The sequence below is a fragment of the Petaurus breviceps genome, unplaced genomic scaffold (genome assembly GCF_028583685.1).
Source record: "Petaurus breviceps papuanus isolate PSGF00001 unplaced genomic scaffold, PetGlider_PUasm1.0 90760, whole genome shotgun sequence".
NCBI lineage: Eukaryota > Metazoa > Chordata > Mammalia > Diprotodontia > Petauridae > Petaurus > Petaurus breviceps.
In genome coordinates this window covers 647,935-674,011 of record NW_027187338.1, presented here as the reverse complement: position 1 = coordinate 674,011, position 26,077 = coordinate 647,935, and the positions used below count along the sequence as shown (strand labels likewise).

At 37.9% G+C, this 26,077-nt stretch overlaps 1 protein-coding gene across 1 annotated transcript in view; it reads left to right on the top strand.

Annotated features, from left to right (window-relative positions):
• Positions 1 to 26,077, top strand: part of CSMD2 (CUB and Sushi multiple domains 2) — a 1,071,431-nt gene that overhangs the window by 581,431 nt on the left and 463,923 nt on the right. The window contains exons 6-9 of the mRNA XM_069067881.1: positions 697 to 809; positions 13,112 to 13,189; positions 19,942 to 20,029; positions 20,760 to 20,884. Coding sequence (XP_068923982.1) covers positions 697 to 809; positions 13,112 to 13,189; positions 19,942 to 20,029; positions 20,760 to 20,884 — 404 coding nt within the window. The remainder of the gene's footprint in view (positions 1 to 696; positions 810 to 13,111; positions 13,190 to 19,941; positions 20,030 to 20,759; positions 20,885 to 26,077) is intronic.

The following is a 26,077-nucleotide window of genomic DNA, read 5'->3' as shown; positions in this document are numbered from 1 at the left end:
TCTCTGTCTGTCTCTCTCTCTCTCTCTCTCTCTCTCTCTCTCTCTCTCTCTCTCTCTCTCTCTCTCTCTCTCTCTCTCACACACACACACACACACAAGCACAGAGAGAGAGAGAGAGAGAGAGAGAGAGAGAGAGAGAGAGAGAGAGAGAGAGAGAGACAGACAGAGAGAGAAACAGAGAGAGAGAGAAACAGAGAGAGAGAGAAACAGAGAGAGAGAGAAACAGAGAGAGAGACAGAGAGACAGAGAGGGCTCTTTAGGAAGCTCCATGTGGCCCATTTACCGACTAATCAATATCTTCCCCTCTAGCTCCATGAAAGTTAGGAGAGCTTTTAAGGCACTAGAATCAAGCAGGCAGATGTAAATGTAGGGGGTAGACAGACTGGGTACTAAAGTGTTCACAGTGATATGATAGCTCAGTGGTAGAAGGGTATACTCAGACCCATATATCTATGTCACTGGATCCTTATGCATGGTTATGGTTTTGGTATCTTATTTCTAATGATGATCTATGTCACTTAGGGAAGGATCACAGAGGTAGTTCCCAAGTTTCTTCCCCCAGCTATACTTGGGGACAGACCTCCTGCCTCAATGAGAGTGAGGCTTGCTTGTCTTGGCTAGCATCATGAGTAAGAGTGTATATACTATGTATGTATGTGCACTTTCAGTGATCATTTGCATCTTGTATCTCACTAGGTTCACTGGAGCCAGCCTTCCTCCCCCAGTTATCAGCAGTAAGAACTGGCTCCGTCTTCACTTCACATCCGATGGCAACCACAGGCTGAAGGGATTCAGTGCCCAATACCAAGGTAATTAATCGATCATTTGTTATATAGACTAATTCTCTATTTAATACCACTTTTCTTTGCCAGAGAAAATTTTAAATCTTTTTCAGGTGAAAAGGCATGGGGAGATTTTACACTTTTCTCTGCCTATAATATAGTACCAATCCATGTTCAGAACTTTAAAAATTTTTAGAATTTCTTTCTTACTAATGTTTTTATTATATATATATATATGTGTATATCTATCTGTCTGTCTATCTATCTATCTATCTATCTATCTATCTATCTATCTATCTATCTATCTATCTATCTATCTATCTATCTAAATTCTACTCAAATCCTTCTTCATCTGTTCATTCAGGCATTCCCGGGATTCTCTGAAGTGGTTCAATTTTTTCATTTCTTATGGCATATAATATAAATTGTTAAGCCAGTTCCCAATAGATGAGGATACCCCTAAGTTTTTGGTTGTTTTCTACTATAAAAGAAGTTACTATGAACATTTTTGTACATTTAGATCCTTTTCCTTTTTCTGCAATCTCTTTGAGGTATAGGCCTAGTAGTATCACTGGACCAAAGAGGCGTGTATGTACAGTTAGTGATTTTTGCATTATAATTCTGAACTGATTTCCAGATAGGTGGACCAAATTACAACTTCCCCAATGTGCTGTTTTTCTCATAGTCCCTCTAACAGTTGTCATTTTTGCCACTTTGATATTTACCTTGACTTTTTCTGATAATGGTTTTCTTATATCCTTGAAAGAAAAAGTGAGTTTCATGAGTACAATTTCTTCTTTTTCCCTATAATATTCCAGTCCATACAGATTTTAAGATAGATACTCCTTACCATATTGTGGAAAAGTCTCTTTGTTTGTGTGTGTCCTAACAGAAATAAGTGTTGAAATCTGTCAAAAGCTTTTCTAGCATTTATTCATCTGATCATGATATTTTTATAATTTTTGACATTAATAATTATTATGGTTGTAGTTTTTTTTATAGTGAACCAATCCTCAGTTCCTGGTATAAAGCCAACCTTGTCATGGTGTTTAATTTTTTAATATGTTGTTATAGCCTGTTGGCTAATATTTAATATTTTTGTGTCAATGTTAAGCATATTAGTTCTTATTTTTCTTTCTCTGTTTTGTCTCTCCCTGGTCAAGGTAATAAATGAATCATAGGAAGAGATCAAAAAGGTCTCTTTTTATATTATTGTTGTTTATATAATATTAGGATTAACTTTTCTTTAAATTTTTGGCATAATTTCATTGTAAATCCACTTAGTTAAGGATTTTTTTTTACCCTCAGGCATTCATTTGTAGCTTTCTCAGTTGATTTGTCTGATAATAAAAGTATTTTAAAAATCAACTTCTTTAGTTGACCTGAATATTTTATATTTTTAATTATTTATACATTTTATCTTCATCATCAAAATTATTGCCATATCACTAGAAAAAATAATTGATAATTAATCTTTTATTTCTTTATCATGAACAATTTAGTTTTCCTTCTTTAAAAAAATTAAGTGCATTTATTTTATTTTTGTCTGAAGAGCAGTTTCTGGTTTTGTTAGTTCAAATTTTTTTTAACTTTAAGTTTTGTTTCTTCTTTGATTTTCAGGATTTCTAATTTTCTGTTAAATTGAGGAATGATATGGTGCATTTCTAGTTTTTTAAGTATATACTGAATTTATTGATTTGTTCTTTCTTTTATGGATGAAAAAGCCTTTAGAAATAGATGTTTTTGCCTGAGTTTTGGCTTCAGTTCAGAAGTTTTGGTACGTTGTTTTTGTCATTTTAATTAATGAAATTGTCCATTGTTTCTATGATTTATTATTTGACTCACCAGCTCTTTAGTATTAAGTTACTTAGTCTCCAATAATTTTTAAGGCAATATAGATATCTGTGTAGATATCTATATATGTATGTATGTATATGGCATGGCTAATAAATATATAAATTCCCTTGTTTTCCAAGTAATTGCCAGAAATCTATCACTTCTAATTTTTTAAAAGCCCTGTTCAAGCCCTTAACATTTTTAACTTTTTGTAAAACCTAAGTCTGTATCTCCCTTCAATTAATTTAATTTTTTAATGCTTTGCTATCCATTGCATATATAAATATTGATATTGTTTTGGTATTTGTGGTACCTTTAAACATAGTATAGTTTCCCGCTTTTCCTTTTATCATGTCTATTTTGACTGTATCCTTGTCTGAAGTCATGATTAATACCCCAGCTTTTGAGAATCTCCTAAAATTTGAATTTTAGGAGATTCTGCTCCAATGCCTCACTTAACTCTGTACAATCTTTGTTTCAAGTGTGTTTCTTGTGAACAATATATTGAATTATGCTTTCTGTTCTTTTCTATTAATTATCTCCTTCCTTCTCATTGGTGAGTTTTTTCACATTCACTGTTCTAGTCATTAATGGTGTTCTTTCCTCAATATTATTGCCTTGTTTGTTTGTTTGTTTTTTTCCCCACTTCTTTGCCCTCTCTCTTCTCTTTACAATAAAGAACAAGGTAGTAAGAGAGGAATTTGTCTAACTCTTGTGTTATATAAAAGATGAGACCTGTTTCTGTTCTTTTGTTCCTACTCTGACCACAAGTTTTTAATCTTTCTTCTTGACTTTTTTTTCACACTTCCTACCCCTCAGTGTTGGAGTGTGTATTGCTTATGATTAGTTCTTTCCATGTCCTACCTTTCTTCTTAAAATCTCCTCATTTTCTCCCTGGCCCTTTCTATTTTTCTTAGTGTATTTCTATTGTATGTGTGTGTGTGTGTGTGTGTGTGTGTGTGTGTGTGTGTGTATGCGCGCGTGTGTGTAAGTGTTTGATGTAATTTTGTCTGATTCTGATGAAAGTGAGGTTGATGGGGTACCTGCTAACCCTACCCTTTTATATTCTTCATCACATGAACCTCTATTATGTGAAAAAATGAATCTCTTTTCTTTCTTCCTCCTTTCTTCACCTATGACACCCCTTCTCATTCCTTCTCCTCAGGCTTTAAAACCACATCAAACCACCATCAGGTCTTCTGTCTGTCTTGTTTAACTTTCTCTATGACCTTTGAAGACCTTAGGCCTCTCAGAGGACACTTGTCACTTCTCTCCATTTTAACTTATAGGAATCCTTACATAGTCCCTTACAGTTGATCAAATTGTTTACCTTCATATATTTCTCTTATCTCTTGCATTTTCCTTCCAGAATATTTACTCAGTTTTCATCATTTCATCAGGAATGCTTGGAAATCCTCTGTATCATTAAGAATCTGTTTTTCCTTTGTAGAATTGTACTAGGTTTTGCTGGACAAGTTTTTCGTGATTCTAGGGCCTTCTCCCTTTTGGAATATATTTTAAGTTCTCTTTTATTGTGGAAACTTTTTTCAAGTCTTGTGTGATCTTGACTATTGCTTTTCTGTACTATTTCTGGGTATTTGCAGTGCTTTTTCTTTGACCTGGAAATCCTGGATTTTGATTATGACATTCTTAAGAGTTTTTGTTTTTTAGCTTTCTTTCAGGAAGATTTTTATAATTTTCACCTTGCTCCCAGATTCTAAGAGATCTGAGTAGCTTTCATTTATTATTTCTTGAAATGTGATAGCCAAGTTTTATTGTTTTATAATGATTTTCAGGTAGTACAATGAGTTTTAGATAATTTCTCCTTGAAGTGGAAGGGAGGGAGAGAATTTGGAACGCAAAATTAAAAAAAAAAAGAATGCTAACTTATCAGAATTATTATAAATAAAGAGGTAGTATTGTGAAATGTAAAATGGATAATTTTGGAACATTAGTGGAACATTAAATTAAAAAGGTTTTATACCAATAAAACCAATGTAGCCAAGATTTGAAAAAAAGCAGAAAATTGAGAAAAAAAATTATAGGTAGTTTCTTGGATAAAGATCTCATATCTCAAATATATAGAAAACTTTGTCAAATTTATAAGAATATGAGTCATGTTCCAAATGATAAATGGTCAAAGGATATGAACAGGCAGGATTTGAATGAAGAAATCAAAGCTATATATATGTAAAAATTCTCTACATCATTATTGACTAGACATATGCAATTTGAAATAACTTTGAGGTATCATCTCACACCTATCGGATTGGCGAAAATGATAGAAGGAGAAAATGACAAATATTGGAGAAAATGAGGAAAAATTGGGACGCTAATACACTGTTGGTGGAACTGTGAACTAACTCAACCATTTTGGAGGACACTCTGGAATTATACCCAAAGAGATATAAAATTGTGTATGCCCTTTGACCTAGCAATACCACTATTAGGTCTGTTTCTTAAGGTGATCAGAGACAAAGGAACAGAACTTATATGTTCTAAAATATTTATAGTAACTTTGTGGTGGGCAAAGAACTGGAAATTGAGGGAATGCCTATCAGTTGGGGGATGGCTAAGCAAGTTGTGGTATATGATTGTAATGTAATACTACTGTGTTGTTAGAAATGATGAGCAGGTTGATTTTAGTAAAACATGGAGAGACTTACATAAAATAATGAAGTGTGAAATGACCAGAACCAAGAGAACATGTTATATAGTAATAATGATATTATTTGAAGAATAACTGTGAATGACTAAATTATTCTGAATATTAGAAATACTTAAATCAACTACAAAGGACCTGTGAAGAAAGATGCAATCTTCCTTCAGAGAAAGAACTGATAAATAGGAGTCTGCATAGTATGGTTATATATCTATATCTACATGTACATCTAGATCTGTGTCAAATGGTGGCCTCTAGTGTGGGGAAGGGTTAGGGAGATAGTTCAGAACTTAAAATGTAACAAAAAATAAAATTAATAAAAAATAACCATAAACATTAAAAATGTAATTGGGAAATATTTAATGAAAGAAATAAAAATATATTTTAAAAAGATTGTGTTTCCTTGATTTGTTTTCCAGCGCTTTGTAAAAATACCATATACTTTACATTTTCTTTTTTTTAATCTTTCGATTTAAAAAAAAAAATGTTTCTTATTGTTTCATGGTCATTATTTTTTGTTTGACCCATTCTAACTTTCAGGGTGGTTAATTCTTAGGTAGGGTGTATTACCATTTATTACCATTTAAGATAGTAATTGTCTGCTATTTTTTCTTCTCTACCTATTCCATTTTGCATCTCTAGTTCCATTCCCTCCCTCCTTTCCCCCCTTTACTCCTCCCCTCCCCCCCTACCCCATTACTCCTATATATCTTTTGGCTAGATCATTCTTTTCTCTGAGATTATACTTGAATTCATTGTGGATTTATGGAGGAAAGGAAGGGAACACATATATTGAGTGCCTCCTGTGTGCCAGGTATTGTACTAAATTACTTTACAAATATTATTTCATTTATTCTCTTTCTGGGTTTGTTTCTCAGCCTTCTCAGTCCAATGTATTTTGGCATTGTATTTGGCATTTTTCCCCCCTCATATCTCAAGCCTCATTTTTGGATCAGTGGCTTATGTTAAGGTCAAATTTCACTTCTGTACTCCTGGTTGACGTTTCTGCAGGAATTCTCTGGCCATAACATCCTGGTATGATTTCATCAGTTCCCATTAATTCAGTTATCTCTCTGTAGGTGATTCTTAGATTTTTATATCCCGTCCTAACTTTTCTCCTCATTTTCAGCTTAACATCTCTAGCATCTTGTTGGACATTTCTAGCTGGATATCCAGTAGATATCTTAAACTCAACACAAGCAACTCTGAATTCATTATCTTTTCCCTTAAACTTACTTATCTTATCAACTTCTCTATTACTCTAAAGGATTCCATTATTTTCCTTAGTTACCTAGCCTAGGTGTCTTCATTAACTTTTCACTTTTTTCTCACCCTCAATATCTTATCTCTTGCCAAGTGCTGTTGACTCTGCTCTCACAACATCCTTCATATACACCCCTTCTTTATTCTGACATTGCCCCCATTTTGGTTCTGGCCCTTATCACCTGATCCTTGAACTTCTAAAATACCCTTCTGGTTGGTAACTGTCTTAGATCTCCCCCCTCTAGTTCATGCTCCACTCAGCTACCAAAGTGACATTTCTCAGGCACAGTTTTGATCATGTCACCTCCATTCTCTCCACTCTTTCCATTCAATAAACTCCAGTGGCTCCCTGTTACCTTTAGGATCAAATATAAAATTCTTTTTTTGGCTTTTAAAGCCCTTCATACCCTGGCCTGTTCTCACCTTTCTAGTCTTCCTAAAGCTTTTTGTTGTTGTTCAGTCATATCAGTCATGTTTGACTCTCCATGACCCCATTTTGGGGGTTTTCTTGGTAGAATTACTGCAGTGGTTTGTCATTTCCTTCTCTATCTCATTTTACAGATGAGAAACCAAGACAAACAGGTTTAAGTGACTTTCCCAGGGTCACACAGCTAGTTCATGTCTGAGGCCAGATTTGAACACAGGAAGATGAGTCTTCCTGATTCCAAGCCCAGTGCTCCAACCACTTGCTACACCTAGCTGCTTAAAGTTTACTCTCCTCCATGTATTCTGTGACATAGTAATACTGGCCTCCTAACTATTCCTTAAATAAGGTCCGTCATTCTTTACTCTGTGCATTTTACCTGCCTATCTCCCATGCCTGGAATGTTCTTCCTCATGTCTTCCTCCTGACTCATAGATTGTACATTGTCTCTCTTCCTTGTGAGCACCCATGTGAGCTCCTTGAGGGCAGGAACTGTTCTTTCCTTTCTTCATATTCCCCAGTGCTTAGCACAGTGCCTTGTACAGAGTGGGTGCTAAATAAATAAATGTTTGTTGACCGACAGACTGAATGCCTTTTGGAGACCTCTAATTTGTTGGTGTTTTTTTTTTTAACATCAAGAATAAATTTTCCTCTGCAACTTCCATTGATCGTTACTGGTCCTATCCTCTGAGGTCATACAGAACAAAACAGTTTTAATTCCTCTTCTACAAAACAGCCTTTCAAATGCTCGAACACAACAGTCTTTCCCCTCATCCTCCATAAGTCTTCTCCTCTTACTAAACTTGTCAGTTTCTTAAACTGATTTTCATATGATATAGACTCAAGTCTCTACCATCTTGGTCAATACTCCTCTTGATACTTTCCAGCTCATCAATGCCCTTCTTAAACTGATCCCAATGAGCCCCCCTAGCATGTTTTCCCTCAGTTAATTATTAGTTCATACCAGTTTGTCAACCAAATTTAATTCGATTTTTAGAAAGGGATATTTTCCCAAGATGTTATAGTAAGAATATTTGGTACTGAACATCTCCTTTCCTATATCAAATTATTTGCTGTCTCAGGGAGGAGGGAGGTAGGGGAGAGGAGAGAAGTTAGAATTCATAATTTTAAAAAATGAATATCAAAAATTGTTTTTATATGTAATTGAGAAAAAATATAATATTATTCAAACATCCCCTCAGAAGTCTTTTTTCTATACTTTCTTCTATAAGTACTTAGAGACTCCAGGGGAAATGGGCCCAGGCTTAAAGAGGGCCATTGAAAAGAGAATAGAGCTTCTGGTAGCTGGAAATCTTTACCTCCTATATGTGAGATAATTATAAAGTTTCCTTTTGGTATGGTGTACTTTTCTGCTCTGTTCCTTGTAGAAGCTTGTAGCTACCTTTCTTCAGCATGTGTAGTTTTGTGGCCCAGATGTATACCTTTCTGGGCAGATAAAAAAAATAAAGGACCCTAGATAAACATATGGGCCCACACTCTGAGAAGACACCTAGACACATGCCCTGGGAAGACATGTGGACAAAAAGGGGTCCCTGGTAGATACTTGGTGCTTCCCCAGTGTTGAAAAACTGGGGAAGCTGGAGATTCGTGGACAATCAACCCATTAATATTTGGGCCCACACAGACCTCTCTGCCTACCTGAATTTTCATTTTTCTCTAGCTGTGTTCATTCATGGTGAAGAAGAATAGCAACTCAGTATCCCCACAAAACCTCCTGTTCTCTTGTACCTTTTCTATACTCAATAATAACAATATTTGGCTTAAAAAGTGCTTCACATGCCTTATATAATTTTGCCCTCACACATAAGTAGAGCAGATATAATTTTACAGATGAGAAAACTGAGACTTACTAGTGCTAGAGATTCTCTATATGTAACATTTCATTTCCTTCCTCTGTGCCTCTACCTAGGCAGTTTCTCATGTTTGGATGCCCTCTGTCCTTACCTCTGCCCATTTCATTTTTGGCAACAAAACAATTCCATTCACTACATGATTTTTCTGCTTCTGGGAGTACTTCAATGCCCTGCCTTTGATCTAGATAACAGATGATTCCACTTCATGTCCTTAGAAAAACAAAGTACATTTTTGGGGAAAATTGTGGTTTTGATTCACTGTTCTGGACAAGAGCTTTCCTTACTATGCCAAAAGGGCTATAAAAATGTGAATATCTTTAACCCAGCAATACCACTTCTAGAGCTGTATCCCAAAGAGATATAAAAATGGGAAAAGGACACACGTGTACAAAAATATTTATAGCAGCTCTTTTCGTTGTGGCCAAGAACTGGAAGTTGAGGGGATACCCATCACTTGAGGAATGACTGAATGAGTTGTGATATATTAATGTAATGGAATACTGTTGTGCTGTCAGAATGATGAACTTCACTTCATCAGAAATTAATTCAGAAAATCCTGGAAAGACTTATATGAACTGATGCTGAGTGAAGTGAGCAGAACCAAAAGAACATTGTTCATAGAAACAGCCACGGTGTGTGATGACTAATTTTGATAGACTTAGCCCTTCTCAGCAATGCAAGGACCTAAAACAATTCCAAAGGACTCAGGATGGAAAATGCCATCCACATCCAGAGAAAATTATGGATTCTGAATGCAGAGCGAAGCAGACTATTTTCTTTTTTGTTTTGTTTTGTTTTGTTTTTTTCTTTCTCATAGTTTCTTCACTTCATTATAATTCTTCTGTTCAACATGACTAATGTGAAAACATGTTTAATAGGAATGTATGTGTAAAGCTCATACCAGATTGCATTGCAGAGGGAGGGGGAGAAAATTTAAAACTTATGGAAGTGAATGTTGAAAACTAAAAATAAATAAATTTGAAAAAAATTGCTTTCATTTTTCTGCCTTGATGTGAAAAGTTTATCATACCTGTGGTGGATACTTGGCTAAGGTTAGTATCCCTGCTATTGGGTACCTTGCAGTTATCCCCTGTGAGCTGGGTTGTCCCTGTCAAAATTTTGTTGCCATTGAGTTTCACCTATCCCTAAATTTAATCCTTAATCAGGAAGCATGTTTTCTGTTCATAGTAGCTCAACTCTGCTTGAATTGTTCTTTACTAATGACCTCTATTTGATAATGTGTCTATATCAGTGTTCACTGGGAATTTTACTGCTGGGTACACATGGAAAATAACACATTTTTCAAGAAGATTTGAATGCATATCAAGGGGAAGTGGCTGTGTATGGAAATAACTAGGTTTCATCATATATTCAGTTAAGATGAACAGGGCTTGCTGAGAAATAAACCTGTAGGGAGTTTTATGATTCAGGCACAAAATTATTCATAATATCTGTATTTTTTTCCCTAAATAGACATCTTATTAGGTGTGTGTGTGTGTGTGTGTGTGTGTGTGTGTGTGTGTGATTGTTGCTTCAGTTATAGAACGGATCTGAGCCTAGCTATACCTGGTAAAAGTCCAATTTTTCTGTTGTGGTTCTTGCTTGCCTTAGGGCAGGAAAATGTAGGTACATCTAGTACAGGCAAGCAATTGAGCCTATCTACTAGCAGCACTTTTTTGTCAGTGTTGATAAAACTGTCCTTAATCCACCATTGCAAAGTCCTGGACAAATGTGATTAGTTAAACTGCTAACACCCACTCTGCTAAGGAAAATAGACAAAGGGCATGCTTCAGCTGAGCTGGTAGAACCCCTAGAGAGCAACTGAAATTCAGAAATGGGTTAAGACTTAGGATTCCCAGTTGCCACTGTGCTTTGCCTCAGATTATTCCTTACTCTTGGCTCCGTGTATGCTTGGTATGGCTAGTTACTCTAAAAAGTTGCCTAACGAGTCCTAACCTATCTCCTTACCTCTAGTATCTCCGACTGCCTGTTGGACAACTCAAACTGGACATCTGGTAGACATCTTAAATTCAACATGACCAAAACTGAGTTCATTATCTTTCCCCTCAAACCCTCTGTCTTCCAAACTTCCATATTACCATACAGGGTACCATCATTCTACAGTTCATCCAGGCTTATGACTTAGGTGTTACCCTTGACTCTTCATTCTTTCTCACATCCCATATCCAAGATCTTTCCAAGTCCTATCAATTCTACCTTCACAGTATATCTTGTATGTACTCTGTTACCTCCTCTGACACTGCCACCACCTTGGTACAAGCCCTGATCACCTGGCACTTAGATTACTGCAAAAGCCTTTGGGTTGGTCTCTGCCTCAAATCTTTCCCTACTCCAGCTCATTCTCCATTCCGCTGTCAAAGTGATTTTTCTAAAGCTCAGGTCTGACCATATTGTGCTTTTATTCATTACATTCTAATGATCCCTATTACTTTCATGGACAAATTATAAAATCCTCTGGATTTTTAAAAGTTCTTTACTACCCAGCCTCCTTTTACCTTTACAGTCTCTTTCTTTTTCTTACAGCTCCCACAACATACTACATAATCAAGTGATACTGGCTAGCCTCCTTGATGTTCCTTGAACAAAACAATCCATTTCCTGACTTAGTGAATTTTCTTTTTCTTTTTTTTTTTGAGCAATCGGGGTTAAATAACTTGCTCAAGGTTACACGGCCAGTTATTTCTGGGTGTGGTGCTGAGCACCTGAGCCCGGGATTCAATCTCCAGGTCGTCCCAACACTGGAGCCGGTGCTCTTACTTGCTGAGCCACTTGGCCGCCCCTAAGCAATTGGGGTTAAGTAACTTGCTCAAGGTTACACGGCCAGGTGTTTCTGGGTGGGTGCTAAGTGTCTGAGCCCGGGATTCGATCTCCAGGTCTTCTCAACACTGGAGCCGGTGCTCTTACTTGCTGTGCTACCTGGCCTCCCCAGACTTAGTGAATTTTCACTGGCTGATTCCTATGCATAAGAATTCTCTCCTTACCATCTCAGCCTACTGGCTTCCCTGACTTCCTTCAAGTCCTTGCTAAAATCCCACCTTCTATACCAAGCCTTTGCTAGTGCCTTTCTTCCTGTAATCACCTCCAATTTATCTTGTATATAGCTTGCTTGTATGTGGTTATTTGCATGTTATCTTCTCTGTTAGATTGTAAGCTCCTTTAGAGCAGGGACTGTCTTTTGCTTTTCATTTGATTTTGTATCCCTAGTGCTTAGCATAGTGCCCGACACATAGTAAGTACTTAATAAATGCTTATTTTCATTGTTGTTGTATTCTAGCTGTTCTTATAATGTGTAATTGCTGTCTCCTGCCAGGCAGAAGTGCCTAGGATTGCTCTTTACCTTGTGTTAGCATTGATTGTACTTTTGTCCTATTCCTTTCCATTTTTTAATGCTCTGTGATTATAATGGATCGCTACATGATCACCGCTCCTCTCTTTGAAGTAGCCAGGGGGCCAAGCTTGCCACTTTTTTATTTCATCCCAGTTTCTCAAAGTTTACCTGCCTTAACTCCCTTCCAGTTTACCTAAAGCTTAGATTGAAGGGCCTGAGAAATGGTTCATTTCTGAATGATGGTGAGAGGGGGAGGGGCATTTACATTTCAAAATAGGAGCCTGGAAACAATCATAAACAAAGATTTAACTTTGTAATTGGGGAATGTTATCAGTGATTGTCAGGTGAAGGAGTAGATTATTCACTTGGACTCCACATCATCACTAAATGGTTTCCTGCTTCACCTATGCTTAAAGTCGGCTATCCCTGGGCAATGGGCATAGCAAGCTAAATAAAATTTATATTAATAGCTGACATTTATAAAGTGTTTTAAGGTTTGCAAAGACTATCATATATATTAGTTCATTTGAGCTTCAGTCCAGCTCTAGAAGTACTATAATTGCTATTATTCCCATTTTAGAGATGAGGAAATTGAGGTTCAGAAAGGTTCAGTTATTTTCCAGTTGCCATACAACTGTTAACGGTTGAGATAGTTTTGAATCCAGGTCTATTTTGATTCCAAGTCTAACAGTCTTATTACCAGGGCACTATACTAAATACTTAATCTCATTCATTGACCTTGCCCTTGCTCAGCTGCTAATTGAGGAGATTATAAGACATCCCAGAGCCAAATATGGAGGCTAACATGAAATTCTTGTTTTAAAGTTAATTCTCTAAGTGTCTCAGCACTGTTCTAGATTCTCAACCACTCCCAGGTTGGTACTAAGCTAAACTGTTCTTTCTTCCTTCCACTGTTTCTAGTCAAGAAGCAAATCGAGTTGAAATCTCGGGGAGTGAAGCTGATGCCCAGCAAAGATAATAACCAGAAGACATCTGTCTGTAAGTTCTCTAGGCTCTTGATCTAAGAGCTGCTAGTGGTTTTGATTCTAGATATTGGTCTTCCTAGAGCCATGGTGCTCCCTTTTGGTTTTTTGTGGAATGCTAAGATGCCCTTTTAAAATTTTTCTGCATTATTGCATCACCTTTTATTCTGTGCTCTATTCACAAACATACTAACTTTTGGAGATTGCACAGGGAGGGAGTGAGGGAAGAGGGGCCTGAATATTTATATCTTGATGTAATTTTCCCTTTCCTTGACTAACCCTTCACTTTTCCCTTCTTCCTTTCTCCCTCTTACACTTGATTTCCCTCTTTTATCTTCTTTTATCTTTTACATTTCCTCTTTCCTCCTCTTTTTCTCTACCTCTCTACTTCTATCCATTCTAAGTTTCAGACCGGGAACTGTTAATGTTGTTTTTTTCCCTTTTCTTTCCTTTCCTCTTCTCTTCCCTGTCCCTTTCCCTTTTCCTTTCCTCTTCCCTCTTTCCTTTCCACTTTCCTACATTTTTTTCACTTATATTTTAAAATCAACCAAGTTTTCCTCATGCCTTCTCACTGTCTCCTAGTAATCTTTTATAGTAGTGGAATCCTCAGCATGGTAGACACAGTTCCCTCAAATTTTGTGACCCCTGCATGCCCACATTATGCCATCCCAAACTTGGCAGTTCTTTTCTTCACTACCTCCATCTCTCCCATAGCTCCCCAGAGTAAGATAGGACAGGGATGATTGGTTTATCTCATTTAATACCCACTGGCTGTGAGGGGGCAGCAGTGTATCCTCATCTGAACCATAAACTTCATGCCTTTCACTTTCCATTTAGCTTATTGGGCCATGAAGCCCATTCTCTGCCTAGGGGAGAAGGCCTCTGTGTAGGCTCTGTGCCAAGTATCAAATGTATCACTTTCCAATACTGTTCTTGGTTAAGAGAGAGGTCTGGAGGGGATTTTAGAACTTGTTCTCAAGGTCTCCCCTGTGTTCCTCATTTACAGCCCTTGTGTTTTGGCAAGGCATGAAAGAGAGCACCTAGATACCTTGGAGGGAGGAAGAAATATTGATTGATGCTGTATCTATGCCTCAGTTAGACTCTGTTCTTTGTGCTCAGTGTGATGGAAAAACTTAGGCATCACCATTGGTTGGTACTGGTTTTATGTAGGGGAGAAAGAACAGGATCCCAGCATTGAAGAAGGCCTGGAGAATCATCTTAAAAATCAAAACAAAATGAGATATCTGAGCAAATGAACTTCTTCAGAGGAAGAGCAAAGAGAGATAATTGAACACACACATTTCAGCCTGTATTCTGGGAATGGCTGTGGTGTTGATTTCCAGGTCTCAAAGGAAAAAAACCTACTTATCTTTGAAAATCTGAGCTGATATTATGTTTGGGACCTTTTGTCTTATTTACTTCTTCATTCTCTATAGACAGCAGTAAATTTTTCTTTCTTCTCCTTTATTTTTCTCTTCTGCACTTTTTCTCTCTCTCTCTTCTCTGTTCCTTTTCTCTCTCCCTCTTCCTTTCCCCTCACTAATTCTTCTTTCTCTTCTCTCTTCCTGATCTTCTCCTCTCTCTTCTCTTTCTTCTCCTGCCCTTTATTTTTTTCTTTCTCCTTTTTCTCCATTCATCTCCTCCTTTCAGCTTCTCCTTTCTCTTGACTGCTTCTTTCTTTTCTTTTTCCTTCCTTATGCTTTCCTCTTTTTTTCCTTTTCCTCTTTAATACTTTACCCTTTATTTTCCTTTGCCTCTCTTCTGTCTCTCACCTATCTCATTTTTTCTCTTCCCTCTCCCTGCTCTTCTCTCTTTCCTTCTTTCCCCTTTCCCATCCCACTACTTTCTTTCCATATCTTCATCTGTCTTTTCCTCTCCTAATTCTTTTTTTCCCTTTTTTTTCTCTTTCCTCAGCCGCCTCCCCCATTTCCCCTTTCTTTTATTCTCATGTACTCACATGAGGGGCTGGAGAACACAGGAAAACCTGATATTCTTCAAAGCAAAATCTTTTGTGCCTAAGTATTCAGAAAAGTAGGTGGTCTTGGACCAAGAGCTAGAGCCAGGAATCCATCCATCTGCTCACTCCTTTCCTGCCTTAAGACTTGATAATTACCTTTCTTATTACATTTAAAGCTGGGCTTTTCTAGGCTTGAAGCAAAGTTAAACAAAGAAATCTGTACTTTCCTAGGGACTCTAATGATGCTCTATAGCAGCACTTAATTCAGTTAAAAATTATTTTGCACCTACTATGTTCAGAGCACTGTCAGACTCTGAGAAAGATAAAAATTTAGATGAGATATGATTCTTGCCAATAAAGGAACTCCTAGAACCAAGTTTGGAAGCACTGGGGTGGCAGCCAAGTGAAAAAGATTGTGGGTTGGGATTCATGAAGCCTGAATTCTTTGCCTACTTTAATTTTGTTTGTGTGACCTTGGAAAAAATATCTTTATCTCTCTAGGCTTTAGTTCTTCTATGTATAAAGAGATATTGTCCTAGCCATTTGTACCTCATTGGGTTCTGCTGGTTCAGTATAATAATTAATATAAAGTACTTTGGAAGAATGAAAAACCCTCTGCTTATCTGAGGGGTGATTTTTTGAAAAAACATCTTGAACTTTCTGGGAAGGGAATAAACCTCCTGTTCAACACATTATTTTTCTTGATTATATTCCAGAGAGACTATTCCCCTACCCTAGCCCTTGAAACCTTCTATTGTAAAACAAGTTGTTTATTTGTAGGGCATTCAGAACACTTTCCCCAGGAGAACAGTGACCTGTTTTGACAGTCCCCTGTCCTTCCTCATCTCCCTTAGGCAACAGATCTCCCTCACAGATTCTGTGGTTTGCAAATACATGTCTTATAATGAGGAAAATTGGACTTTGGGTTCCTTCATCTTGGCAGGCTATGAGTTCTGCTAGCCACATTTTCTTCCTTTCTTTTTATTTGGAAGAGTAATTCCTTATAGTCAAAATTTAACAGCAATGAAACATCCTGCTCAATGTAATAGTGTATTGCCCCTGGGGAACTATAGTAAAGTGCCTTTATTTTTGTTTTGGGGAGTATAGGATGAAGCTCAGCCTTTTTCTCCCATCTTTCAATAGCCAGTAAATTACCAAGCAAACCATGAAGTTACAATTGGGGGATTCTGAATAGTATAGGGAAGCTGTAATTGACAGAAAAGGGAAAGGAAACTCTGTCTGTAATTTAGAGTGTAAACAGTTCATTAAGATTTAAGTTTCATGATTTCCCTGGCAACTGAGATGAATTCATTTTGGAATGCAAGAGCTTGTTGAATATTTCTGTAAGAGAAGAGCTGGTCAGTAGCATACAGCATCACAGAAAGGGTCGCTGATTCCAGGCTGTTGTGGCTAAATTATATTTTTGCTTTAGTAATTAATGGGGAAGACAGCTGCCTACCATTTTATCAAAAGCTACAGTTCTGGGTTAATTCTACCATGGCACTCTCCTTCTCCCCTCTCCTCCATCCTTGCATTTTTGCTGCTCTGACAGGGGTCTGTTCTAAACTCTCTTCTTCCTTATCTTAGTGAATATCAGGGCTTAGAGAGAGCCAGAAAAGAAGTTGCTGTACTGTTGGAGTTAGTTTGAAACCAAATCATTCTAGAACTTAATCTGTTTTGGTCTTATCCACTGAGAACTGAGGTTAGTAACTATGATGGAGGCATTCAGGTCTAAAAATGTTGCTGTACCTTGGGATTGTAGGCAACATTTCCTTATCTCCTGGTCTTCCATGAATTGGTATCAGATTGGCTTGTTGAGAGGAGGTTGAAGGACTAAGACAGAAAGAAAAGGGGTAGAGTGGGTGGGGGAAATTTTTTTCTAGGATATAGTGGAAAAATGACAATTTTTGCACATCACTAGGAGGTATATGCAGTTATCTCGTGTGTAGTAGATTCAGTTATTTATGTATGAAGATAGCTAATACTGGGAAATGCCTACAGTTCACACAGTTCTCACAGTGGGTTGTCTTCTCTCTCTTCCTTGCCCTTTTCTTCCCCTCCACTGTGACTGCAAATGACTTGGTAACTTTAATGCCCTTGTTTGGAATAATTTATTTCTTCTTCTGAACCTATATGGACTATAGGAGACTGGGGTGGGAATGAGAACTTGATGTAGTGTATTACAAAGAGAGAGAGATGATACATCTGGAGACTGCTGTGAAGGGTGGTTTCATTCAACTCGTCATGGGGAGGGGAAGCGCTATGTTTTCTATGGAGAGAAGCAGAAACAGCCTTTCAATTTGGACCAACGGCCTTAATTTATGGAAAAAATAACAAATGTAGACCTTTTGTATTTTCTGCAGAATAAGGTGCTAGGTTAGTTATAACCAGTTAAGTCTATGTGATTGTCGCCAAAACAGTAACCTTTGTTAGCGGGCTTAACATTCAATTTGGTCCAGTTTTTCCAAGTTTTTCTGATCATTCAGATCCTTTCTTTCTTAACATGTATGCCTGTCTGACCTGGAGATTAAAATACTGTCTGTACTAGTACTTCGGTCTCACATGGTCTTAAACTAGAATTTGTCTCAAATTGTACCCTAGCCTTACATGAAATGCATTAGCATTCTAGTCTCATAGTCTACACTGGCTCTTTAACTTCTTGTGGTCTATACTTGTACTATAGCCTCAGATTGCCTATATAGCATTCTAGCTTCACATTACTTACCCTAGCACTTCAGTCTTGCCAACATAAGATTGCACTCAAGATTGTTGCTCTTGATCTCTAACATCATTATGCTTTTGTTAGCTGTCCAGCCTTTCACTGCACTAATAGACTGTCTTTGCATTGCCTGTCATTACTCTCCAGCCTGTGTTTGGAGATAGTGGTATGATGCTAAAAGAGACGCTGCTTCAGCTCTGCATGAGGCTTGGACATTTAATACCACTCATATGTTTCTCACATACTTCAGAAGAGAGGCAAAAATTTTGCCTTTTAAGCAGCTTTTCTATAGATCTCTTGGGAGTGAGACACCTTGTTCGTCTTTGTATTATTTATCATAGGAAACTGTTTAAATGCTTAGGGTCTATCTGGACAGCTGTCTAGTTGACACCATATCATCCTGCTCAATACATTTTTGTCTCTCTGCACCCACCCCCTTCCCTCCCTCCCACCTTCCTGAGATAGTAATAGCCCATGGCATATTAGAAAGCTAGCCCGGAGTGGCCTTGGCCTGTTTCCAATCTGCCCCTACCATAAATATTCATAGAGGTCCAAGTCCCCTGCTCAGTTCCATGGAGCAGAGGGAGGTCTTTGAACTGACTTACATTTCTTGTCTCTATGTGTCCGCCTCTAAATGCCTATCTCTTCTTCTCTTACCTCCACACACTTTGAGAAAAATAACTCCTAGTGAGACTGTGGGTTTGCTGAGATCTTTTGAGTACAGACTGTGGCCTCCAAACCCCCATTTTGAAAAGCTGCCATGAGTCTAGGTCAGTGCTGCTTTGTGTAGTACCAGATGGAAAAAATGCTGATCCATATGGACTCTTCACTTTCTGTTTACCACAGAAAAGAGGACAGGCTACCAGGAGGTGAAACTGAACTGTATATTGAAATGGTCCAATTCAGAAGAATTTACTGTCCAGAATGGCTTGGTGTAACTTGCCCAGGTGCTACAAGCCAGTGGATTACAGACTTTATCCTTTTTTCTTTTAAATGCTTAGCTACAGACCTTGCCCCTCCTTCTACAAAAAGGCTTTTGATAGTAGCAGGTAAGGTTACGCATATTTTTGAAAGGGCTAGGCTATAGAATCCATCTGTCAGTACAATGGAGATAGTTGTTGCCATGAAATAAGTATGGTAGGGCATGCTGGTATCTGAGAGTGTGTGTTTTTGCTCTCTGCCTTTCTGTCTTCAGCCCTAGTATCAGTGCCTTAGGTAACTACTTTATCTTAGCCTTGCCTAGGCTATTGAAGAAAATGGAATCACAATACATTTTTGTAGATGTTTGGGAAAGTTGTCACTTTGAGCAGAATTAATGTGCATGAGATTTTGGTGGAATATGAAATGGAAGATATCATGTTAAATCTCCCTTCATCCCTCTTAGAGCCATTCATGTTTACATTTGTACTTGTACCATTTAACAGATGTGAGAGGTGCTGATTACTTTGTATTATATAGTTAGCTATGGCAGTGGGCAATATCTGGGATGGGGAACTTGTCAGGGGAAATTTCCATATTCAAACTAATTAGCCTTCTTTAGGATCTCAGGCTGCTGTCTCTTACTTTCTTTATTATTTGTAATCATGCATATTTACACTTTGTTTTGTTTGATTTATGTGTCTGTTTGGGGGCTGAGGCTGAGGGCCATATCTTATACAGACTTGGACCCTCCATCTGGAGATGGCAGGACTTGGGGATAGGCTACTACCCAAAGGCTTTGTAAGGGATGATTTTCATCTGTCCCTTAGCGTAAGGTAGAACCCTTTATCACTGATCCCTGTCATGGAATAAGGAAATTGGGTTGATTCTCTATAGTATGTATCACTTGCCTCTGTCCTAATGAAATTGCCACATTCCAGCCTCAACTTCATTAGAATCAAAAGAGATTTATTAGTTCAAGGTAAATCTCATATCTTTCCCTCATCACAAAATCTGCAAGTGCTACTCTCCCCAACCCCACCCTCTAACAATGCCTCCGCCTCCAAAGCAGCAGGTCTTTTCTGTTTCTGCATCTATCCACACTGAGACAATTGCCTGACTAGTATTTGCCTATGATTTTCTATCTCTGTATGTACTGTTTTTTGCCTTGTAGTAACTCAGGTTGGTGTGTCCCAAGGACATAATATGTGTCCAGACCCTGGTATTCCAGAAAGGGGCAAAAGACTAGGCTCAGATTTTAGGTAAGTCACATTTGGATTCCTTCTTTTTGCATGTAGGGTGTGTGGGAAATGTGAGGAACCAGGGGTTGGGGGTGGCTAGAGCAGATGCAAGAAATGGTTATGGTATTGGATTCAGTGTTCCTGAAAAACATTGTTGTGTTCGAGATGTTTATGGTCTTATATTTTGGGGAGATACTGAGGTTCCCCATGATCTGTTTGCTCCTATTCCTCAGTTCTTAGTTCACTATATTGAACATATTTAGAAAGTAGAACACTATATTAAATGTGTGCTTCAGATAGTTCTTCTTGCTGGTTTGTACTTGTGTTGGAGACCTAGTAAGGGACTCTAGGCCTGCTTTTTTTTCCCCCCAAAGTTTGCAGCTCTCTAGGGAGTCACCTTGAATCCTCAACCTTCATTTAAAATGCATGTAGTTGAATTGCCCATTACTAGTAGCAGTAATCAATATTTAATCTTATTTTTCTGGCAATTGATATTTTGTTCACCAAGATACCTTTTAACTTACACCAAACAAAATATTCCCATGAAATCCATATAAAGGAATGGTCTATAGAAGTCTAAATGAAACAGAAACTATAATAACTATAGAGGAAAAAGTCTTTAGTTGTTCATGCTGTTCATTGTGAATTTTATTTAGGGGAAAAAACGTGGCTAGGGAAGACTAAGAGAGTGGGGAGTGGGCAAGGTAGTTGACCTGCAGAACAAATGTCATGTCAACTTACTGTCTTTCAGGTTAGGTTCAAGCATCCAGTTTACCTGCAATGAGGGCTATGACCTACAAGGATCTAAAAGGATCACCTGCATGAAAGTGAGTGACATGTTTGCTGCCTGGAGTGATCACCGGCCTGTCTGCAGAGGTGAGGAGGATAGATCAGGAGGAGAGGGAAAAGTCACAGGGGATGGTGAGAAGGTGAAGTAGGGCTTAGTCTGATAGGCCAAGGCAGACATGGGAAGGCAGGTCACAAAATCTAGGCTCTTGCTCTATTTAAGCTCCTTATTCCCAGAGTGACATTGAACACTGGACTTCAGTTTCTCTATCTGGACAGTGGAGACAGGCCAAACTCTGTCTGAGATCAGATAGGTTGGTTTTTTGGGAAAATGAAGTGAATGAAATGAAATATGAGAGCTACCCTCTAGTATGAGGATCATTGTTTATTTGTTTTCAGTTTTCCCTCTGAGTATTTACTTATCCTTCTTTGAATGATGAAAGGAGAAATGATGGGGCCTTCCTTTTAGCATCTGATATCTTTCTGTAGTATTTAGTGAGAGAACTTGTGGGAAGGACCACACATACCATGCTTTCTCAAGACCAGTGGCCTTATAGTTTTCTTCCTCAGTTCAATTCAGCAATACATAAGTACCTGAAAGATGCAAGGTACTAGATTCGTGACTGGGGACAAAAAGACCTCCCTCCCCAAAACCAAAACCAAAGCCTAGTCCTTGCTTGCTCTCAAGAAGCTTAAATTTTTATTTATTCATTGTCAGCTAAGGGTAGTTAATTGAGTGTTGACTTATAGCATTATTGAGAAAAATTTAATGTTAAAGAGATGAACTTTTGCTGAACTAAGCAACTTGGGATCACTGAAAACAATGCACAATTTGCCAAAAGTGATGTCTGATTAATTTTAAACCTATCTTATTTAAATTGCTTTTAAATAAATATTAAAACCAATTTTAAAATTTTAAGCCTATTCACATGTAGAATCTATTTAGAAAGCCGTATTTATATCTGTTGATCTGTATACAAACTTAATGAACTGACTACCTAACTTTATATCATCTAGTCATTTAAAAATTTCATCCTCTGTGTTTTCTGTGTGAATGGTTGACATGATACTTTTGAAATTACTATATATCTCACTGAGAAGGCTTCATAGTGTTCTGGGACACAATGTATTTTGTGTGGTATTATAGGTGAATTGGAATTATTGAAAAAAACTTACTAGGTGTAGGAATCTTTTTTTTTTAAGTTCTGGGATGGACATCCAATCTGATATTGGCAAACACCTTAGGTAAACACGTACTTTCTGTTTTATTCTTTGTTTAAGATTGGTTAAAATATCAGTACTCATCATGAATCGTGGAAAGAAGTCTCTCTACAGATACATCTAATTTTCAAGCTTGTATAATTTTAACATGTGCGTAAGAATATACCTTGTTTGAAGAGAGCCTTTAAGGCTTCATTTTGTTCTACTAAGGGATAGTATTTTTTATAGAATTATAAAATTGAGAAATAGTAAACATAGTAGGATATTGTATCTTCCAGGCTCACATGACCATAAATTTAAAGTTGGAAGCAACCTTTGATGCCGTCATGTCCAACTCTCATCTTTTTTTGTGCCTTATGACCATGAATTTTGCTTCATTATGACCTTTAACTGATACATTCTTCAGTTTTTTTCTAGCCCATCATCCCTCCATTGGTTATATATACATATATCCATACATATATATATATATATATATATATATACATTTCACACACAGTTTATCTGCTCCCGTTGGTTCAATTATCATCTCTCTACCGATGATACCAAGATCTGTATACCATTTCTAGTTAGCTTCTTTCCTGAGCTCCCATCTTGTACTACCAACTGCCTTTTAGACATCTTGGACTGGATGAACTATAGACTTTACTATTATTTTTTCCTCCAACACATATATATGTATCTTTATATGCATATATATGTATATGTACACATGTAAATTTTTGTTGTTCAATAGTTTTCAGTCATGTTCAACTTTTCATGACCCTATTTGGGGTTTTACTGAAAGATACTAGAGTGGTTTGTCATTTCCTTTTTCAGCTCATTTTACAGATGAGGAAACTAAGACAAACAAGGTTAAGTGACTGCCCAGGGTCATTCAGCTAGTAAGGGTCTGAGGCCAGATTTGAACTCACAAAGAAGAGTCTTCCTGACTTCAGACTGAACACTATCCACTGTACCACCTAGCTGCCTCTCACATATAAATACAAAATATAAATAAACATATACATATATATATACACACATATCCATGGATACACCCATAAAAACATATATACATATATATATATGTATATGGAGAGAAAGAAGATAGAACAGACAAGAGAAGAGGGTCAGGAGCCTTGAGTAACACCCTAAATTAGTGAGCATAATGTAGATGAAGATCTATCCAAGTTGATTAGGAAAGAGCAGTCACATAGATAGGAGAAGAAACAAGAAAGAATGGTGTAATGAAAACAGAGAGGAGAGAGTATATAGCAGGGAAGGGTGATAGCTTTGAAAGCTACAGAGAGAGATCAAGAAGGATTAGAATTGAGAAAAGGGATTAGATTTGGCAATTAGATCATTAGTGACTTTGGAGAGAGCAGTTTCAGATGAATAATGAAGTAGGAAGGCAGATGGGTTAAATTAAGTTTAGAATCCAGTGAGAGGAAAAGTGATGACAAATATAAATAACTTTATCAAAGATTTGAACTGGGAAGGGGAGCAGAGATGAGTTCCCTCCCCACCCCCAACATTGGGAAAGGCATGGTGATTGTCCTTTTTTGCTCAAAGAGGGCCAGAATGACATCACTATGTCAGGGTCAAGGTACATACAGTGTGTCTGACTGACTGATCAGACCAGTATGAGCTTGGAAGGCTCCACTACAGATTGGCCCCATATAATCCACATGAACATTTGGAATGGAGATTTCCCTAAATTTGCACATCTCATGTTCTTTTTGAACTACTACAATTCCACTTTGCTCATAGAGCACAATGCCTTCTTTAACGTGGGGCATACCATGTTGGGTGGTCCTGTGCCAGTGACTCCCATGTCTCACAGACGATTACAATCTTCAGAGAGACCTTGAGAGTGTCCATATATCACTTCTTCTGACCTCTGTGTGAGCACTTGCCTTGACTGAGTTCTTCATAAAATAATTTTTTAGGCAAATGTATATTTGGCATTTGAACAATGTGGCCATCCAATCAGAGTTGCCTTCTCTGCAGTAGACTGAATGCTTGACAGTTTCATTCAAGGAAGTACCTCATCTTGCCATGGTACCTTATCTTGCCAAGTGATCTTCAGAATCTCCCTAAGACAATTCAAATGAAAGCAGTGAAGTTCCTTCATGGTGCTGGTAGACTGTTGAGGTTTCACAGGTACACAACAATGAAGCCAGACCTTCAGTTTGGTAGGCAGCCCAAAACCTCTTCTCTCCCACACTTTCCTTTGGAGCTTCCCAAACACTGAGCTAGCTCTGGCAAGGCGTGCATCAACCCCATCATCTATGTGCATATCCCTGAAAATTATACTGCCGAGGTAAGTGAACTTATCCACAGTATTCAAAACTTATCCATTTGTTGGAGTTGATGGTTTCATGTATGAATGGTACAGTGCTGGCTGGTGGAGAACCTCTCTTTTCTTGGTGTTAATTATCAGGCCAGAATTAAGTGGCAGAGAAACAATTCATACTCTGTTGCATCTTAACCTCAGAGACTGCATTGAATACACAATCATCTGCAAACAAGAAGTTATGAACCAAAACTTTAGTTTTGGCTTGTTGCCTTCTCAGCAGCAAGCACACAGACCTGCTTCATTCCAGTGGTGACTGGGAAAGTGTGAGAGCCTCTGGAACCAGTACAAACATGCCGTCATGAAATCTGTGTGTGATACTGATGAACTTCTCCAGGCAATCAGATTTTGCTATGATCTTCCCCAAGCCCTCACAACTGACAGTAGCAAACGCTCCGGTTAGATCAATGGACCTCTGTTATGTTCCTCAGATTTCCCTAGGAGTTGATGGACAGTAGATACCAAGTTGAACATTCCTTGGCTCTTTCTTTCTTTTTCTTTTTTTTTTTAAAGCAATCGGGGTTAAGTAACTCGCTCAAGGTTACACAGCCAGTTATTTCTGGGTGTGGTGCTGAGTGTCTGAGCCCAGGATTTGATCCAGGTCATCCCAACACTGGAGCCGGTGCTCTTACTCGCTGAGCCACCTGGCTGCCCCTAAGCAATTGGGGTTAAGTAACTTGCTCAAGGTTACACGGCCAGGTGTTTCTGGGTGGGTGCTAAGTGTCTGAGCCCGGGATTCGATCTCCAGGTCTTCTCAACACTGGAGCCAGTGCTCTTACTTGCTGTGCTACCTGGCTGCCCCTCCTTGGCTCTTTCTGAAGTCATCCTGCCTCTTGGGTAAAGGACTATACCCCAGGTGAAGGATCAGCCTATGAAGGAGGACTTTGGCAAGAATCTGACCAGCAATGACTAAGAGAGAGAACCCCTTGTGATTGTCACAGGACAACCTATTTTCTTTTCCTTTATAGATATGGAGAAGGAGATACCCTTAAACTCCTGGGAATAGCCTCTTCTTGTCATATAACCCAGAAAATTTTAGTCAGCTTTTGTATGGGCAGTGGACCCCCTGCTTTGTAAATCTCAACTGGAACACATGAGAGGAGCCTAATGGCATTCAAAAACCAAAGGCATATGCAAACATGGAAGGCAGCATAGAAGAAACTAGTAGATAGGGTGAAATGGAAGGTAACAGGGAGAATGGGGATGATTGAGGAAGACAGAATGGTATCATATGTATATATAGATGGGTTTGCCTGCACAAGGAGGTGAGATGGTATGAAGTAGAGAATAAGAAAAGGCATCTCAGTGATATGAAATGAGGAGTAGGTAAGAAGAGGGATCTCTCAGTGAATAGCCTAATTTTTTTTTTTTTTGTGAAATATGAGGGGAGGTTCTTAGATGAGAGGGTGTGGGGAGAAAGTATGATAGAAATACTGGGTTCAAAATGAAATTAGGGTTAGGGTTAGAAATTGAATCACAGTAGTCAATTTAAAAAGTCATATTAATAATAGGAACAACATTAGGAACTAAAAATAAAATAATACTTCAAGGATTATAGAGCACTTTGCATATGTTAATCTTCATAGCAGTTCTGAAAGGTAGGTGCTTTTAACCAAAATTGAATGGTTAAGTGATTTTCCCAAAGTCATACTTCCAGAAAGAGTCAGAGGCAAAATTTGAATTTGGGTCTTCCTGCCTTCAGTTGTAGAATCCTGTTCATTTTA